General features: G+C 39.5%; 1 protein-coding gene across 2 annotated transcripts in view; it reads left to right on the plus strand.

The window, feature by feature from the left end:
• Window positions 1-19776, plus strand: part of LOC120520792 (NACHT, LRR and PYD domains-containing protein 3-like) — a 69306-nt gene that overhangs the window by 19609 nt on the left and 29921 nt on the right. For both annotated transcript variants that reach the window (XM_039742875.1, XM_039742876.1), the window contains one exon: window positions 19465-19625. In XM_039742875.1, coding sequence (XP_039598809.1) covers window positions 19465-19625 — 161 coding nt within the window. The remainder of the gene's footprint in view (window positions 1-19464; window positions 19626-19776) is intronic.

Consider the following 19776-nt stretch of genomic DNA (forward strand, 5'->3'; position numbering starts at 1 on the left):
TCATCATACACCTTTTCTTTAGCCTTCACCACCTCTCTCTTCACCTTGCGCCTTATCTGCTTGTACTCTTGTCTACTTTCTGCATCTCTCTGACTATCCCACTTCTTTTTTGCCATCCTCTTCCTCTGTATACTCTCCTGTATTTCCTCATTCCACCACCAGGTTTCCTTTTCCTCCTTCCTCTTTCCAGATGTCACACCAAGAATCCTTCTTACTGTCACCCTTACTACATCTGCTGTAGTTTCCCAGCTGTCTGGTAATTCTTCACTGCCACCCAGTGCCTGTCTCACCTCCTCCCTAAACTCAACCTTGCAGTCTTCCTTTTCAACTTCCGCCATTTGATCCTTGGTTCTGCCCTCACTGTCTTCCTCTTCTTGATCTGCAGTGTCATCCTACAGTTCACCATCCTATGCTGCTTAACTACATTTTTCCCTGCCACCACTTTGCTGTCTTCAATCTCCTTTAGATTTACTGATGTAATCTACCTGTGTGAATCTTTCTCCACTCTTGTACGTCACCCTACGTTCCTCCCTCTTCTTAAAATACGTATTCACCACAGCCATGTCCATCCTTTTGGCAAAATCCACTATCATCTGACCTTCTTCATTCCTCTCCTTGACACCATACCTAACCATCACCTTCTCGTCTCCTCTGTTCCCTTCACCAACATGTCCATTGAAATCCGCTCCAATCACCTCTTTCTGTCCCTTGGGTACACTGTTCATCACTTCATCCAACTCACTCCAAAAATCTTCTTTCTCCTTCATTGCACACCCAACTTATGGTGCATATGCGCTAACAACATTCATCATCACACCACCAATTTCCAGCTTCATAATCATCACTCTGCCTGACACTCTTTTCACCTCCAAAACACTCTTGATGTGCTGTTGCTTCAGAATAACTCCTACTCCATTTCTCCTCCTATCCACACCATGCTAGAACAATTTGAACTCACCTCAATCCACCTGGCCTTACTCCCCTTCCATTTAGTCTCACAATATATCAAGCTTCCTTCTCTCCATCACATCTGCTAACTCTCTCCCCTTACCAGTCATACTGCCAACATTCAAAGTTCACACCCTCAGTTCCACCCTCTTTACCTTCCTCCTCTCCTGCCTCCGGACATGTCTGCCCCTCTTCTTCTCCTTCTTCTTCTTCTTCTTTGTTTTTTTTTTTTCAAAATACACCTACATCTAAAATAATCTGGTGGTTTCCGTAGTTTTATTTTTTTGAATGATATGCAGCAAGTCTAAAAAATTGTATCAGCTTATGTTACCGATGCAGCACGGTGGTCTTGGAGGAGGACCATCAGGTTTCTACAGTGTGTCTCTTCCTTTTCTTGACTGTCTGCTCATCACCTCCATGCTGGCAGGAAGGACAGCCCTACATATGTTGGCACACATGGGCACAGCATTAAAACCCTCTGGAGATAAAAAATAAAAGGCAAAGCTGACAGCAGACTGTCTGAGCTACAAGTTAGGTGAACTGTAGATCGAATATGAAGACCTCCACTGAAAGACAGCAAAGATGTTTGAACTATAAGTCCACCGAGCAGAAAGTCAATCCAGTAGTACAACAGTTTCAACCCGGCAGCACACTACATGACTTCTAGTCAAACTTAGGGACTGCAGTTGCTGATCTCCTTACCTTGAGGATGTCAGATTACACGACTACTTACTGATTTCAGGGGACGACAAATTACATGACTTTCCCGCAGTTTCACATTTCCAAAGTATTGTGTATTCACCACAATCTGACAGCTAATAATGTTCAGCCTGACCGTGGCAGTGCTGCATGAAGTCTTTGCAGGTATTGCAAGTTCGGCTGCTATCTCCGCTCTTTTATTTTCCCTTTTCAATTTTCTGATAGTATGAAAAAAAAGATTTCCATGAATCAACAAAGGGACTTTAGAATGTTTCACATCTGCCAAATGTTCTCACAGCTCAATCTCACACTTTTGTACATGCAGCAGGTTATTTATAGTAAATGAGTCTCTGAGGCACAAAAGAGATTTGGAATTAAACTAATAAACTGTGAACAGAGCTCACAATTCACTATGGGTTGAGGGTTCCTGAAGTTAGGAGTCAGCAGCTGCCTTGTCATCTTCACCACTGCTGATGGTTCCTTTAAGCTGGACCCTGACCAACTGCATTATCAGCTTTGACCTGGCCATTGTGGCTGGTTCAGCTAATTGTGTACATATCTCAGGTTAGTCACTTCAGTGTTACACTGCGCAGAGCCGTTCAAAGAAGAGACCTGCAGAAAGTGGAACAGCACAACTAAGGGTCACTGGTCACTCATCACTGGCCAGAGTTGCCATTGTCATGGAGAAAACTTCACTCTCTTAGAAGAAGGCAGTCTTGGAGTCCAGATGTGAATGCAGAAGAACAGCTTTAACTAGGAAGTCCTTCATTTTATATTACATGTCTTATCATCTTTGCAAATCACTCTCCTCCTTCTAGTTCCACCCACCACTACCTAATGTCCAAGCCCACTAACGTCTATCATCTCACCCAAACTTGCCAACATTACTCCTTACCGTGCCTGAGACTGATTCATCGATCAATTCAGAACATTAAAGTCAGAATCGGGAGGACCCACACATGAGATACTGGGCCGCTCAGACAACAGTTACTTGATACAGAAGTATCTCTCACAGCTAAAGTTTGAAGAAGCTGCCTCTCTAAGACAATGGCGCGTAGTTTTCTCACAGTACGCACTCTCCTTGGCTTGTCACCACCTCATGCTAGAGTCTGAGCAAACAGGCAAGAAAACAGGAGCCTACAAGTGAAGGTAGACGGCCTTGAGTTGACAGCACAGGCAGTTTAAAAAGAAATAACAACCCAGACACACACCTTTAATAATGAACTCTTATATTATGTAGAGCTAGCTAATACATGTTTGATTTTAATTTGACTAAATAGCATCATTACAAAAGAAAGCATTGATACATACTGTAGATTTAAACTCTTTGTGTATTTTCTAAAATAAAATTTTCTTAGCAGCCAAAATGAAAAATAGGCAAAATCCAGCAGCCTTTATATTGACAAAGAAATGGTGGCTTGAAAATATAAGCAAAAGCTTTTAATAATTCAAAGCTAATGACTGAGAGCACATTGATCTCTAAATTTACATTTTCTGTAGCATCTGAGCACAGAGTTCACCCAAATTCAGCTGAGCCCTGCAGTGTACCCCGTGGCCCTCCTTCCTGTCCTGCCAGTTCTCTTTTGTTTTGTATTTCTTTCTTCTCAATTTTCAAGCCCACAACTATTTTTTTAACAAGTGCCTCCATTTTCATGAGCACCTCCATATTGTTAATGGCAGTAACCCTGTTGTGTTGTAAACATAAATAAATTCAAAGGTTTGGGGTCTCTTGGTAGGAACCCCATTTGAGTTCCCTCCTGTCAAAAGAAACAAAAGAAAAAGGCCACACAAACTGTTTGTTATTTAACAAGATGGCACCGGCGTTTCTCCTTCAGTATCGGTCATTGGACTGGCATCAGCTCCCTGTTATGGTCCACTTTTAAAACGTGACGCATGAAGAGTTGGGGTCTTTGCTGCCACAAATATGCATCTTCAAGGCTGGAGGTTAACATGGGAAGTGTGTTATCGATGGTGTCACATCCAATTTCTTAACTATTTCTTTAACTTCCTAAATTGGTTCCCACAAGAGCCTCACCACAGTCAAACATGTGACAACAGCCCCCCTTAGCTGTGCCCTAGGAGCACAAGTGTACCTAATGAGCCACTGCATGGAGAGTCCTTCTGCGATGAACTACGTTAAACCTGTAGGGCTGTTTATCCAAAAACATCTTCACAGTGGGCCATTCACCATAATGGAGCATGGAGGTCTATGATGAGCGTAAACTGAGAGCCGAGTAGGTCATGTTGAAGTTGTGTAACACTTAACACTAGAAACCTTGAAGCCGAGGAAAAATCTTCCTTAACACTAGAATTACCAGAGCCTAAGAAAAAACTTGTACATCCGGACCACCTTAAATCCATTCACACCTCTCCGCCAGCGTCTTTTGTCCTGTAAATGTGCAGATAAAGACAAGCAGCAAGCAGCCGGCTATTCCATCCCCACACCGACTTAGAACGTGCATGAACTTCTCTCAGCTCATGCCTTGATTGATTATCTGGGAGAGAAGTGGAGTTTTGGAGTGGAAATAATAGATCGTCATTTGGAACACACGCATTTCATGTCTGTTCCATTTCTACAGTAATCTGTGTAAACACATTGTTAAAACAGAAATGTTCTTCATATTTTAGTAGTAAATGACAAAATGTAGGCATAAACTATAGAATGTATGAAGCCTGAAGTCCAAAGATCAAATAAACACTTTCACAAAAGGTTCAAGAATGATACAACAGCTTCCATGGTGTAGCAGTAAGATTTGCTGACTTGTAATCAAGAGTCCCCAGTTCGATCCCCACTGCTTCCTATGTTTGCTGTTTTCAGTAGTGAGCTGCTCTTATTGTTAATATTATGCAGTACACACATACACTTGGTTTGCATCTGTAACACACAATGTGCATTTATAGGACTTGTAAAAGTTACCGTTTTTTTTTTTTTCACTTTTATTCTCTAAATCACGATACATACTACCTCCCCAACCCCCACCCTATGGATCTGACGCTGTTAGTTTTTATCTGAAACTGGGAATAACTGGAGATGTGAGTGTTGTTTTGAGACAATGTAACTGGACATTCTCTGATCTGAAGGGATTAAAGCTGACACACAAATGCTGGTGAATCTGCCTTCTTCGTATCTCACCGTCACTTGATTTTTTTTTATTCAGTTTTATTGAGTGTTCCTGCTCACGCTGAACTAGTATGTCTATGATGTCAAAAAAAAAAACAGAGACATAGGTAAATATGATATTTGGAATTATTCATTTTATGACCTGTATAGTACATTTTGGATAACATTGTGGCACAGATGCAACATTATTCACATTATTCATATTCATTTGCATAACATTTTGCGATTTGTAATCAGTAACTGCGTGTTTTTTTTCCCCGATCTTGCCAGTCCCCTCATGTTGCTGTATGCTGTTTCTTTTGTACTCCAGGACATGCAGAGGACAGAATAGTACAGAGCAGTAACTTCAGCACTATATGCAATCATCAGATTCAAATGTTAACTGTTCACACACACACGTAAGGATCGTCCTTCCTACATTTACAACATGTGTACCTGTTACAATGTACACACTTCTTTCTATGCTGTGGTTTCTATTACACACCTGAAAGAGACAATATATGTGAAAACATCATCACACTAATGCAATATTATTTGAAAACGAACAGCGTCAGATCGGGTGTGAATTTCTGCTGGCGCTATTAGTTCCCACTCTTTGAGTTGATGGCGTTTATCTCCATTCTTTTCACAAGAGCAGTGCTGTGGCTGATGCCTGCTGAGAACTGTTTGATGTACCGGCAATCAAAGATACAATGTCCCCTGACCGCTTTCGGACTGGACGAAGACAGGACCGTAGCAACAGACATCTTCTTCACAGCGCTTTCCCTGTCTAATAGATTGCTGCACCACAATACAACTCTGCTTGGCACCATAAAGTAAAATGGGACTTCCAACTGCAGCTGAAGTCACTTTAGTACGCGAGCAGTTTGCCACGTTAGTGTTTAGATCTGGTAGTGCTGTGCTGATCTGTCTGCATTTTCAGTACAATGCACCATAACTCGGTTTACAGGGAAAATAAAAAAAAATGTTCAAATAACAACTCATGTTCAAATGGCCTAACATTTTCAAATAGTGACATTTTCATTTATGACTGTGTGTGCGTGCGTGCGCAAGAGAGGAAGAGACATACTCACCCAGATGTTTGTAGACACTGAACACACATGAAATGAATGTATTCCAAATACCGATAAATTGTATTATTTACTGTATACAACTCCAGGCACATCACACGTAGATAAGGAGCCTTGGCTTGAGCTAAGAGAGCTGAGCTCCGTCATGGCGGGGTTGGGGTAGCAGGCTGCTTGCTGCTTGTGCTGATTGACACATTTACAAAACAAAAGATGCTGATTGAGAGGTGTGAAGGGATTTAAGGTGGGCCGAAGTTTTTTCGTAGGCTTCAGGGATTCTAGTTAATAACATTGGCTTCTTTCTCTACTTATGCATACCTGGTTTCTCAATCTAATGGTTTCTAGACGAAGTGGAGATTCAGTTCCACTGATGATCTGATTTACATCATAAGATGGGAGAAATCAGACTAGGCACTTAAACAAAAGCATGCTTAATGTCACTAAACAGAAGGACACAGTAGTGCCAGTACCCACTGGGGTGACAAATCATGGTGTGCTTGTTTGTTGTAGTTTCTTCTGTCACACCAAGATCTAGCATTATCTGAACCTCTAGCTCAACTTCCACACATTTCACCTCAGTGAATTGATAAGGACATTCACATTCACTCACCTCTGGGTCACTACGAGATGAGTCTCAGCCGTTAATCTTCAACATCAGCCACTTGTTTCTTTTGTCCAGCCAGTGCATCTTCTCTGGTTTCAGTAAACTTACATGAGCACACTCTATAGGTGGTCTGTTGGGCTGTACCATCACTTTGTCCACTAAATCCTGCCTTTCTTTAGCCTTTCCAGTCTGCTAAAAGCCCTAAGTGTGAAGTGGTTTGAACTTGTTAATGTGGTTACATGACAATAATACTGGGATGGCATCTGTTGGGCATTGTCCATATGTTTTTCCATATGTTCACATACATATTATGTAAATGTTAACACTACACACGATTATAGACTGTTATACCTGCCTTGCACTCTCCACCTTGCATTTTTTAACTTGCACTGCATTGTTATCACTCTTTAATTTAATATTGTTCTTTATCAGTATGCTGCTGCTGGAGTATGGGAATTAATAAAGTTATCTATCTATCTATCTATCTATCTATCTATCTATCTATCTATCTATCTATCTATCTATCTATCTATCTATCTATCTATCGATTATATACTGCCTTTCATCTATCTATCTATCTATCTATCTATCTATCTATCTATCTATCTATCTATCGATTATATACTGCCTTTCATCTATCTATCTATCTATCTATCTATCTATCTATCTATCTATCTATCTATCTATCTATCTATCTGTATTTTAATTATATAGTGCCTTTCATCTATCTATCTATCTATCTATCTATCTATCTATCTATCTATCTATCTATCTATCTATCTATCTACTTTGTCTTTTCCACCCACTGAGCCAGTGCATTGCTGTGGGTGCCACTGGACACCTGGCGTCTTATACTACTGTTTCCAGACTCTCTGATCTACAGCCACTTGTCTTGTATCCACTACCTTGACTCGCTGGTTCTCAGGTCTCCTTTGATCTGTCTTATCCCTGCTTTCTTTGGGGCAGTTCGCTGTATCTTTTACTTCACTGGTCATCGTGTCCAGAGGAATCTTTTAGGTTAGGCGGCAGTCGTCCATTCCACTGATGTGACTGAACCAGCAGAGCCTTTGTTTCTTTATCTTGTCTTTGACATTTGGTTGCTGATTGCGTTGCAGCCTGATGGTTTCATTTGTTAGATGATCGTGTAAGGATACTCTCAGCATTTGCTGCAGTCACCATTTGGAAAACTTCAAGCTTGTTTACCTCACATTTCAGCCGTGTTCTTATTTCGGATGATGGACAGAAGCCTCTGAATGATGAGCATTTTGGTTTTAAGTGATGTGTGATGCTTTTTGTATAAACACCATCTTAGGAACTCAAAGGCAAATGTTGCTTGTCCAATCCTGTAGTGCACTTTGGCACATTATACTATTTCCTTTGTCTTGTACAAGTGACCTGAGGTATTTTTATTTTGTGGACCTGCCTTAACTAAACTCCACTGAGATAAATGGCTGACGGTGAGCCACCAGCAAGTCATTAGTCGTTAGTTTCCACGACGTTGGTAAAATGATCATACACTTGTGTCACTTTCTTTTCCTGGCCCTTCAAGGGTATTTCTGTGTTTTTGTGACACTTAAAAGTATTTTTGAAGTTTTAAAGCCTGGCCCCCATTTTGGGCCGATGTGGGCTTGAAAGCCTGCCTCTTGAGTTTGGGGTCTAAGCTGTCCTGATATCTCATCCAGATTTTTCCTAAAGGTTGTTGAAGTTTCCCCTTCAACTCCATGCCTTGGTCGTTTCTTCCAGAGCCCCACAACTCTGTAATGAAGTGCTTCCTAGCTTTAATTTTAAATACACTTGCCTTTAATTTCCACTGATGTCCTTGAGTACCTGATTCACCTTAAGCTGACAGAATGTCATTGAACCTGCTTTGTCAATGCCTTTGAGAACGTTAAAGACGTGGATGAGGTCCCCACATGATGAGTCTCCTCTACTTGAGACTAAACAGGTTTAATTCTCTGAGCCTGTCAGATTGCCATGATGCACACCATTGCTCTCCTCTGCACAGTTTCAAGTGTTGCTATGTCTTTTTTGTGGTGTGGTGACAAGGGGCCTCATGATAAAATCAGGTGTACAGACATTCCTATATAATTTATTGTCTATAAATCACAATTACCTTGTAAACGTGAGTGAGTATATCTTGAATGCCACCAGAAACATCCCTAAATGGAACATGCTAATAAACCTCATGAATATGCAATTATGATGCTTCAGAACTTCTTTGGCTGGTAGAACAGCATCCCACCTAATACATCGAGACCCCCGCCTCCTGCATTCAAAAGTATCTCGCTGTGCTACTCAACTGAGAGCATAAAATCATGCATGGCATTATAGCGCCTCTCCTCTGTGTTTTGGGGGTCCGGGAAAGGCATAGGTGCCATCGTCTAAGTGGGTGGCCACTATCACCTGGCACATGTAATGAGGTGATTGCTGCTACAATGACTATCACAGGCCATGTGACACACTGAGGGGTCAGCCAGTGACCAACAAGCCAGCCCCCCATGTGCAGCACCGTCACAACAACAACACTGTTTCTTTCTGTAGCACATTTTCATATAAAGGATGAGCACAAAGTGATCACAACATGTCAAAAAACAAACAAACAAATTAAAAGTAGATAAGAATAATAATGAACAAATGTAATACAAAAGATAACTAAATAACGCAGACTTACAAACTGAAGCTATATAATTAACAAAAGTAAATTTTGTCCGGTTGCAGGTTGAAGACTCGGCCTTCTACACCCCGACCTTCCACGTCAGGCCCCCAGCATTCTTCGGCTCTCCTCTGTCACATTTCTTCTCTTTCCTTTTCTGTGGACTTTGGGAGGCTGAGGTGTGGAAGACCAGAATGTGGAGTCTTCAACCTGCAGCACTTCAACGATTCTCAGAAAACTGGAGTCCTTAAATATAGAAGTCTGTAAATGACGGCCTAATGATAAGGTCAGATGGCCAGGGTGGACAGAAAAAAAAATCCAGTTAAAAATAAACTTTGCAAGGGTTCAAGGGGGTCAAAAGACCACCAGCACCCACTGGACATTCTGCCTAACATAAATATTCCTAGGTCATTCTTTATTTTTTATTAAGTCTTCGTCTTAGAGGATTCAACACGGTGGGGCTCATGTCCAGTTGGGGTATCTATTTTCATAAAAACATAACAGATGCACAGGACTTTGATCAAGTTGTGTTGGTGCAGAACACAACCTCATCTGAACGTCACCTGAACATCACATCATCAGTGGTGGTCCAGAGACAATCCGCACAGCTGAGTCCCAGACTGTCAGAGCTACTTTGCCTCAAAATAAATGAACCCCGGGTTGACCCAATCCACTGATGTTTGTCAGCCACATCTTGGCATCACAGATGATTTGTGTATTAACCTCTGCTCATTTTTAACAAAAGAAGCTTCATTCTCACTAGGTGGCCTTATTACAATATGAGTGCAGTCAATTGCTCTGATTACGTTAGGAGAGCTGGACGTGGCTTCAAATTGCCTTTTTGTCCATATTTGTCCATTTTTGTATTTACACTCAAACCATACAAGACCTGGATGTACTGCCAGTCAGCTAATGGCTTCCAGCACAGCAGGCATGATACAGTGGCAGTTGGCTGAGATATTCCTGACCTGTCAGTCAGTTCCCAGAATAGTGACAACAAGTGGCCGATACAAACTAATGAAAAGTCAAAAACTGACTTCACTGCAAATATGCAGATTTAGCCATTTTAGATCAGGAATTAAAATACAGTCAGTGCAGCATATTCATCACTTTGGGTGTAATTTGCTTGTCATGTCAACACTCATGACAATAACAGCTCAGTGATATAAGTTACTATGTGAGTGAGTTGTCATTTGCCTGATTCGGTTACATTCCCTGCCTGATTAAGGGTGTCGTCATTTCCCAGTTTCTCCTAAATGTCGTGTATGTATGAGTCAGAGTTGCTATAATTATATCCCTATTTACCCTGTCAAGTTGATTTATTTTTTTATACATCCTGACAATTCCGCAGAACGCTGCACATTTCAATTCTCTTTTTTGTGCATACACAAGCTTTATAAATGAAGTCCCAGAACTGCACACAAAACTCAAGATGTGGCCTTACTAGTGCATTAAATAGTCCAAGAATAACGACTCTCGATTGCTTTTCAACAGTTTTTGCGATATAACCCAACATTTTATTTGCTTTATTAATCGCTTCTGTACATTACTTAGATGATGAAAACATTGTGTCTTTTCAGAGGTTGATTCTTGTAGCTCAGTGTTGGGTAGTAACAAGTCATATTTACTCCGTTACATTTACTTGAGTAACTTTTCAAAAAAATAAGATAAGATAACTTCTAAGAGTAGTTTTACTGCACCATGCTTTTTACTTTTACTTGAGTACATTTGTGAAGAAGAAATGCTACTCTTACTCCACTACATTAGGCAACATTCGAATCGTTACTTTTTTTCCATTTTGCCAGAGAGAATCCGCCAGTGGATCTACTGCATGACTGTTTCACCAATCAGACGTAGCAACAATAATCACATGGCTCACTTTCACAAATCAGATGTAGCCATGCAGTCATATGACCACACACAAACTGTCGCGTCTTAGCGAAACAAAGAAAGAAAAGGGAAAGAAAGAATACTGTACATGAAAAATGACAGCCAACTTCTGCTGAAGCTTAACTATCACTTCACTGAGTGAAGAACAAGCAGGTTTTAACCAAACATGCACAGACACAGACAGTCAAGGTAAAGTGAGACTTGTTGTACGTGCACAAGCTGCCTTGTTCTAATGTTATTTTCTATCAGCTGTGCTATTTGGAGGGCAAGTGAATATGCAGTATTAGACTGTCAGTGTACAGCAGGGGTGCCTACACTTTTACGGCTTGTGAGCTACTTTTAAAATGACCAGTTTGAAATGATCTACCTACATTAAAAATTATATATATTTATATATACTATATAAGCCCTCACTGACTGACTGACTGACTCACTCACTGACTCATCACTAATTGTCCAACTTCCCATGTAGGCAGAAGGCTGAAATTTGGCAGGCTTATTCCTTACAGCTTCCTTACAAAAGTTGGTCAGGTTTCATTTCAAAATTCTATGCGTAACGGTCATAACTGGAAGCTATTTTTCTGCATATACTGTAATGGAGTTGAGCTTGAAAGCCGTAGGGGGTGGAGTTTTGTGTGACATCATCACGCCTCCCACGTAAGTACGTAGAGAACAAGGAAGACCTCCAAACAGCGATAAGCACAAAACGCCATTTCACAATTGAGAAGGCAGAAAAAGATTATGAAGCAAGTGATGCATACAAGCGTATTCATAAATACAAGCATATTCATAAGTACAGCTACTGTGGAAACAAAGCACGGCGTGAACCGTAAGTTTATATTAAGTTTATAGACACACTCCCGCTGCCGTTTCTCATGCCTATGCCTATCACCTATGGCGAATGACGGTTTTCGCGAGATACAAGTTTACTGAGAAGACACGAGGTATAAACGAGATTTTGCACTCAGGCAAAACCACAATAACACGCGGGCTCGATGTACTGTAGTGCGTGTCAACTCGATCTGAATTGCGCGATCACATTCGAAAAAATATATCTTTTCAAGTTCTATTTAGCCCATATGTGTCAAACTCAAGGCCCGCGGGCCACATCCGGCCTGGCGTGTAATTATATCCGGCCCATTTTATATCATTTTATATATTATTATTATTAATGGCCCGGGGATATGAAGCGCTGGTAACACAATAAACTACAGATCCCATAATGTAGCGCTTCAGCTGCCTTGCCGAACACTTACCGCGTTAATCAAGTCTAGCTTATGATGCTGCAAGTTATTGCGAAGCTAGCTCACACGATGCCGAAGAAAAAAATTGATTCTGAAAATAGAGCCTTTAAAAACCGATGGGAGGCTGAGTATATGTTTACTGACATTGAGCGCACTGCGCACTGAGTTCGCACGGCGCTTTGGTGACTTTGAAGAACAAAAAAACAATTTTGAGTTGTTTCGCAACCCATTTGCCATCGATGTGGAAACTGCACTTGTGCAGATTCAGATGGAGGTGATTGAGCTGCAGTGTAATGGCACACTGAAGGCAAAGTACGATACTGCACGGCCCGCACAGTTTATTCACTCCATTCCCGCACAAATGCTCCAGCTCCATCTACATGCGGCTCGAACCTTGTGCATGTTTGGTAGCACATATCTGTGTGAGAAGCTCTTCTCAGTGATAAAGACTAACAAAACAGCACACAGGAGTCGCCTCACTGATGAGCACCTGCAATCCATCCTGAGAATCTCCACAACACAGAACCTCACACCAAACAGAAACGAACTTGTGGCCAAAAAAAGATGCCAGGCGTCCAGCTCTAAAATGACATATCAGCAAAGACAACTGAATGATTTGATTTGTTATTGCTGAAAGGAACACATTTTATTTATATTTCTAGGTTTTGTTATGCACCATGTTCATATTTGAATTTGTATAATTTTGACAGGATATATTTTTATGGAGAGCAAAATCTTTTGGGATATTTAAAATTTAACTTTATGTTTTATATAAAATGACATAAGAGTAAAGAAATTTGAATGTTTGTTCTTTAAACGTTTACTTTATTTCTAACTTGTATAATTTAGACAGGATATATTTTTATGGAGAGCAAAATATTATAAGTTGTTTAAGGTTTGAGTTGATTTATTCACGAATAATATTCCTGTCTGTTTTTATTCATATTTATGTTCAAAAAAGTTAAGTTTTAAAAGTTTTAAAGGTTTAAAAGTTTATTTTTAGTGTGTTCAATAAATGTTTATCCTGTTCGGCCCGCGACCTAAAGTGTGTTTTGGATTTTGGCCCCCTGTGCATTGAGTTTGACACCCCTGATTTAGTCGACACAAATATCTTTGGTTGGAATGTAAGGCGAATTTACTCTTTACATTTGTATGGTGAAGAAAAATGTATGCAATGATGCCTACATTTAACTTATATTCCTACCAAAGATAATTCTGTCGACTAAATAAAAATTCCTTCTATTTAAAATTTAAATAGAACTTGAACAGATACGATAGTTCATAATATCCACGCAGACTTGCACGTAAGAGCGGGAGTCATCCGTTTTAACAAGCAGCGTATTGCACTGATACGAAATAGCCTGCCCATTTAATTATTTAGGAATGGATTAATAAATTAAGATTTTGTACAAATAATGTTTTTCATTTTTCTTCCTTCATGGATTCTGCCACCCCAGCAACAGTTGCTAGCACCCCAAAGAGTGTATGTGTATATATATATATATATATATATATATATATATATATATATATATATGTGAGTGTGTGTATATGTATATATGTAGATATGTATGTATATATATGTTTATATATATGTGTGTGTGTATATATATATATATATATATATGTATGTATATATGTTTGTGTGTGTGTATATGTATATATGTATGGATATGCATATATATATGTTTATATGTGTGTGTGTATATATATGACAGCAACACTCATCACTCATATCAATGACAAAACAATTACATTGACAATCATGTTATGTTATTTTCAAAATGTTTCCTTTTCTTTTTCATTACTTCTTTGACACACTGCTTCTCCGCACAAGTGGTATTTTGCTAGTATATATATATATATATATATATATATATATATATATATATACTGAGTATACTTTATACATAAAATATATGTTGTTGTACCTTGCATAACTCAATAACCTTTATGGCACAATAACAATTCAATACATTTATGGTCACTACAGTATTTGGATTTAATAATCTTCATGTATGAAAAGGCTGACTCCCGTAAATAAGTAGAGCTGAATAATGCAGTCAAGGAGGTAGCACATTTCCTCATGTTTGGGTACTTTTCTTCTGTCAGTAAGTTTCTAAAACTGTCCATGATCCCAATACTTCGAGCTGAATGTCATCCTGCAATGTCAAAACCTCATCCTCCACTGTAGAGGAGTTTTAGGTGAAACAGTGTTGTAATTTCTGATGCGAGTGAATCGCCCTCAACATCTTCCCTGAATGGATGGCACTTAAATGTAACGACTGGCTCATGTAAAGCTGAGTCTTGAAACCGTCTGTCAAAGTCTGACAGGCAATTTTCAATCTGCTGTGTGTAGCGGACGCTGTCAAGTTGCGCACGTGCCTTCCATTGAGTCTCCAGCTCTGACGCGAGGTTTTGGATGTTCCCCAAATGAAGGCGCTGCAGCTTTGAGGACAGATGTTGCATTTTTCGTTTGAAAGCATTAACTGAGCTAATCACATTGACCATGGTTTTGTCATTTCCTTACAGCTGTAAATTAAGCTCATGCAACATGTTGGTCTGATCGGAAAAAAAATGCCAAGTCTAGCGCCCATTGATCGTTATTTAGTTGCTTGTATTCTGCATGTTTAATGACAGGGAGAAACTCATTTTTCTCCAGCCAGGGGTCTTGAAATCTCAGCAGGAATTTCTCCCTGGCCATCTGCCTCAACAAAGGCCTCTTTTATCATCTCTCCATCTTGGAAGGACTTCTTATGCTTAATGATTCAGTGACTCACCCAGAACGATGCTTCGGTGTGTCTGCCTTTGCTTTTGAATTCAGCCGAGTGAAAAATGATGGCTGTCCGATTAACTGCGATTTTAGTTTCCTCTCCTGTCTCTTTCTCAGATCACTTTTCAGAAGGAAGTCAGTTTTGTAGTTTTTATGAACAGTTCCAAAGTGCCACATTTTCACATTTTCCTTCTTTGGAATAGCAATGATAGATTGACAGATCAGACAAACATACTTTGATTGTGACACTGTGAGAGAAAAAAAATCCTCTTCCAATTCCACATCCAGCCTATAACCAACAATTTTTTTTTTTAATCCCTTTTTTAGTAAATATAAATTGGAAGGCTAACTCGGTCACTTAGATAGCCGGAGTTTTGCAGTAGCGCACGTCTGATCGTGTGTGCGGGATGACCAGTGTGTTAGAAGAAAAGAGATCTGACTGGCCGCCCTGTACATCAATCAAGTGGCAAATGCCATAGGGAGGATATATGATAAACTAAAGTTTAAAAAAATTTTTTTTTTGAATGCAACGCGATCTACCTGCACTGCCTTTACGATCTACTGGTCATTTGCAATCGACGCATTGGGCACCCCTGGTGTACAGGAGATCTCATCACTGTAAGTAGTTTGCACTGTTCAGACAGACATGTTAACTACTGGAGGTATCGGCTTCAAAAGCTTTGTTGTGAAAAACTGAGATTTGGAACTTAGTGTTATTTGTGCATCTTTATTTTGTAACGATGTTATTTATTTTTACTCATTTTTTATTTTATTATTTGGAAATAGCAGAATTTGCACATTATTTTATATTTTTGTTTGTCTTATTACAACATTTCTAAAAAATAAATCATTTATTATGATCAAACAGTTACTCGGTACTTGAGTAGTCTTTTCACCAAATACTTTTTTACTCTTACTTGAGTCATTTTTTGGATGACTACTTTTTACTTCTACTTGAGTCATATTATTTTGAAGTAACACTACTCTTACTTGAGTACAATTTTTGGCTACTCTACCCACCTCTGCCTGTAGCTCAGTGTTTCCCATCATATTTTTATAATTGACGTTCTTTTTGGCCACGTGTAGCACTTTTCTATATTCAACTCCTTTTCCAGGTGTTTGCTCAGTTTTGAAGGTTGTTCAGGCCTTTCTGGTTTGTTTTTACTACCTCCTCAGTGTGTGCCATCTCTCTAATTTTAGTGTCATCAGTAAATTTCACAAATATACTAACTACACCAGAATCTCTGTCATTAATATAAGTCAGGAAAAGTAAGCAGGGTCCAAGGACAGACCCCTGAGAGACTCAACTGATGACCTCACTCCATGTGGAGCAGTCCTCTAGCCAATTCCTTTTTGCCTCCTTGAGGTCACTGTCATTGGGAAATCAGCATCCACAGAGGAATTTCTTCAGTCAGAAGCATCAACGGAGGAAATAAACCTCTGGGGTGTCAACAGTCAGTTGGAACGGACAAAGTCAGACACAGACAGAGTCCTGAAGACCTCGGCCGATTGACTGTCCACCACAGTAAAGTCTGTGTTCAGCTAATCTGGATTACTACTAGTATATAAGATCAATAATGAATTAATTGAGCTGCAATAAATAAACCATTATTATTAACACACTCAGTTCAATGTCAGTCTTAGCATCCCTTCACAAACTAAATATTATCAATCAATCAATCAATCAACATTTATTTATATAGCACATATTCATACAAAAAAATGTAGCTCAAAGTGCTTTACAAAATGAATAGAGAAATAGAAGACACAATAAAAGATAAACATAAGTCAACATTAATTAACATAGAATAAGTAAGGTCCGATGGCCAGGGTGGACAGAAAAAACAAAAACTCCAAAAGCTGGAGAAAAAATAAAATCTGTAGGGTTCCAGACCAAGAGACCGCCCAGTCCCCTCTGGGCAATCTACCTAACATAAGTCAAACAGTCCTCTTTGTATTTAGGGTTTTCATGGAAGGACCTGATGATGATGGTCACGTAGACTTCTGGCTTTCAGTCCATCATTGTTGGAGCATCAGGATGCTTTGAGTAGGTGGTGGTGGCGCAGGCCTCCACCACAAAGAAACCGGAAAAAGAAACAGAAGAGAGAGTAGGGGTCAGTACGGATTTTAGAGCCACCATGAATAGTTATTATGAAGAATTGAACACACAGAGTATCAGGATTAAGTTAAAGTGAAGTTATAAAAAGGCCATGTTAAAGTAATGTGTTTTCAGCAGTGTTTTAAATTGCTCCACTGTATTTGCCTGGTGAATTCCTATCGGCAGGCTATTCCAGATTTTAGGTGCATAACAGCAGAAGGCCGCCCGCCTCACCACTTCTTTTAAGTTTAGCTTTTGGAATTATAAGGAGACACTCATTTGAAGATCTAAGGTTACGATTTGGAATATAACGTGTCAGGCATTCCGATATATAAGATGGAGCAGATTATTTAAGGCTTTATAAACCATAAGCAGAATTTTAAAGTCAATCCTGAATGACACAGGCAACCAGTGTAGTGACATCAAAACTGGAGAAATGTGTTCGGATTTTCTTTTCCCAGTTAGGATTCTAGCAGCTGCATTCTGCACTCGTTGCAAGTGATTTATGTCTTTTTTGGTAGTCCTGAGAGGAGTGCATTACAGTAATCTAGTCGACTGAAAACAAAAGCGTGAATTAATTTCTCAGCATCTTTCAGTGATATAACAGGTCTAACTTTTGCTATGTTTCTTAAATGAAAAAATGCTGTCCTAGTGGTCTGATGAATATGCGATTTAAAATTCAGATTACAGTCAACGGTTACCCCTAAATTTTTTACTTCCGTCTTAACTTTTAATCCTAGTGCATTAAGTTTATTTCTGATAACCTCGCTGAATCCATTATTGCCAATTACCAAAATTTCAGTTTTCTCTTTATTTAGTTTGAGAAAATTACTATTCATCCCATTCATTACATTGGGAGACCTTGTCTTACCTTGTACACATCACAGTTTATTTGAGGTATTCCAGTCTGGCTTCAAGTCATATTACAAAGCAGCAGCATTCTGATAATTGAAGCTCAACTGTAATTATACAATTTGATTTAAGTGCAGCATTTGACACCACCAACCATCTATGTCACTACACAGGCTGGACAATGACATCAGGCCCATGGGCACTGTCCTTATCTGGTTTAGTTCTTATTTATTAAAATTGATTCCAGTACATACAGAATTGTGCTACAATACATACTGCATTTCTGTTTCTGTTTTATAGAAATATAAGTAATAGAATATTTATAAACTGTCACTACCCCTGTGCTATTCTATTTCTTGTCTTAGTATCTGGAAGTGGCACTTGGTGGCACTGCCAGGCTGTTCTCTTATCTTTGTAAAAAGTCACCTCAGATAACGGGGCATTGGAATCATGAGATGGAAAGATTCTATCATTATATTAGATAGTTACTATTGACACAAGTAGCTCACTATCAGTTAATCGTCATAGATCCATCTATACATGAATAAGCAAATAATAAACAAAGAAGAAACTGAACTACTAAATTATCTTATAACCATTCAGTCATAATGCTATAGAAATCAATTCAATGGCCCAAGATCAGATCAGCAATTCCAAAGGAGTAGCAAACCCATCGGTGTACAGCCAAATATGTTGTAGAATAGTTACATCAAACCGCACATTAACGTGGACGTACATGGGTGTTGGCTGTTTAAAAATTGCAGTGTGTTTATTAATCAGCTCAGTAGACACAGCGACCTCAATTACATCATTCACAGAATCTGCTGTCTGAGCAGCTGGGTTACACCATAGCACTGAATGTCATATGACTGTGGGAGAACTTCATTAACAGACTGAACTGTGTCCATAATCACTGGTGCACCTCCCTTAGACAGATAGATAGATAGATAGATAGATAGATAGATAGATAGATAGATAGATAGATAGATAGATAGATAGATAGATAGAGTGAAAGGTGTTATATAATAGATAGATAGATAGATAGATAGATAGATAGATAGATAGATAGATAGATAGATAGATAGATAGATAGATAGATAGAAATTTTAAAAAAGAAAACTTCTGACTTGCCAGCCCCAGTCCCATTGAGACACTATACAGATGTATTGCTGTTGGTATGTTGGACCCCCAGTCGTGTTTCTTGACCCACATCTGCTGAGTAATTTGTTGGCTGAAAGTCCTCAATGTTGGTGTGTCAGAGAGAGGATGTGCAGCGTTGTTCATAATGATACTCAGTTTTATCTTCATACTCTTCTCTTAGTCTCATAACCGAGCCTGATCTTTTAATTTGTTTGTTGATTTCCTAATTATGCTCAGCTACACAGAACTTTAACTTGCTTATCTTCTTCTTGACTCTTCTAATTATGACTCTGAAGGTTTGTGTTGGTCTAACTTGTAACCCTGAGTCTCCACGGATCTTTGTTATTCTATCTTTGTCTTCTGTTCTCTGTACAGTTTGGACTCAGACCATTCCTAAGGTTCTCAAAAGATACCGTCATGAAGATCTCCTAAAGATCACCGAGTACTTCAGGCCCTGCCTGGCCTATCTGATCAAAGCTAAGATGACGAACATCCTGGAGAGCCTGGTCAGCAAGGAGATCCTCACCAGTGATGAGGTAGGAGAGCCTTTGTGGGGTCCATCTAAACTGGTGTACAGTAAGGGTCCGGTATAAGGGACCAGTACATGTGATTCAGTTCCAGTTCTGTTTGGTGTGTTGGTCACTTTTGATCATTTCAGAATCAGCAGCACATCTGCAGAGGCACCTG

The sequence above is a fragment of the Polypterus senegalus genome, unplaced genomic scaffold (assembly GCF_016835505.1).
Source record: "Polypterus senegalus isolate Bchr_013 unplaced genomic scaffold, ASM1683550v1 scaffold_5160, whole genome shotgun sequence".
Classification (NCBI taxonomy): Eukaryota; Metazoa; Chordata; class Cladistia; order Polypteriformes; family Polypteridae; genus Polypterus; species Polypterus senegalus.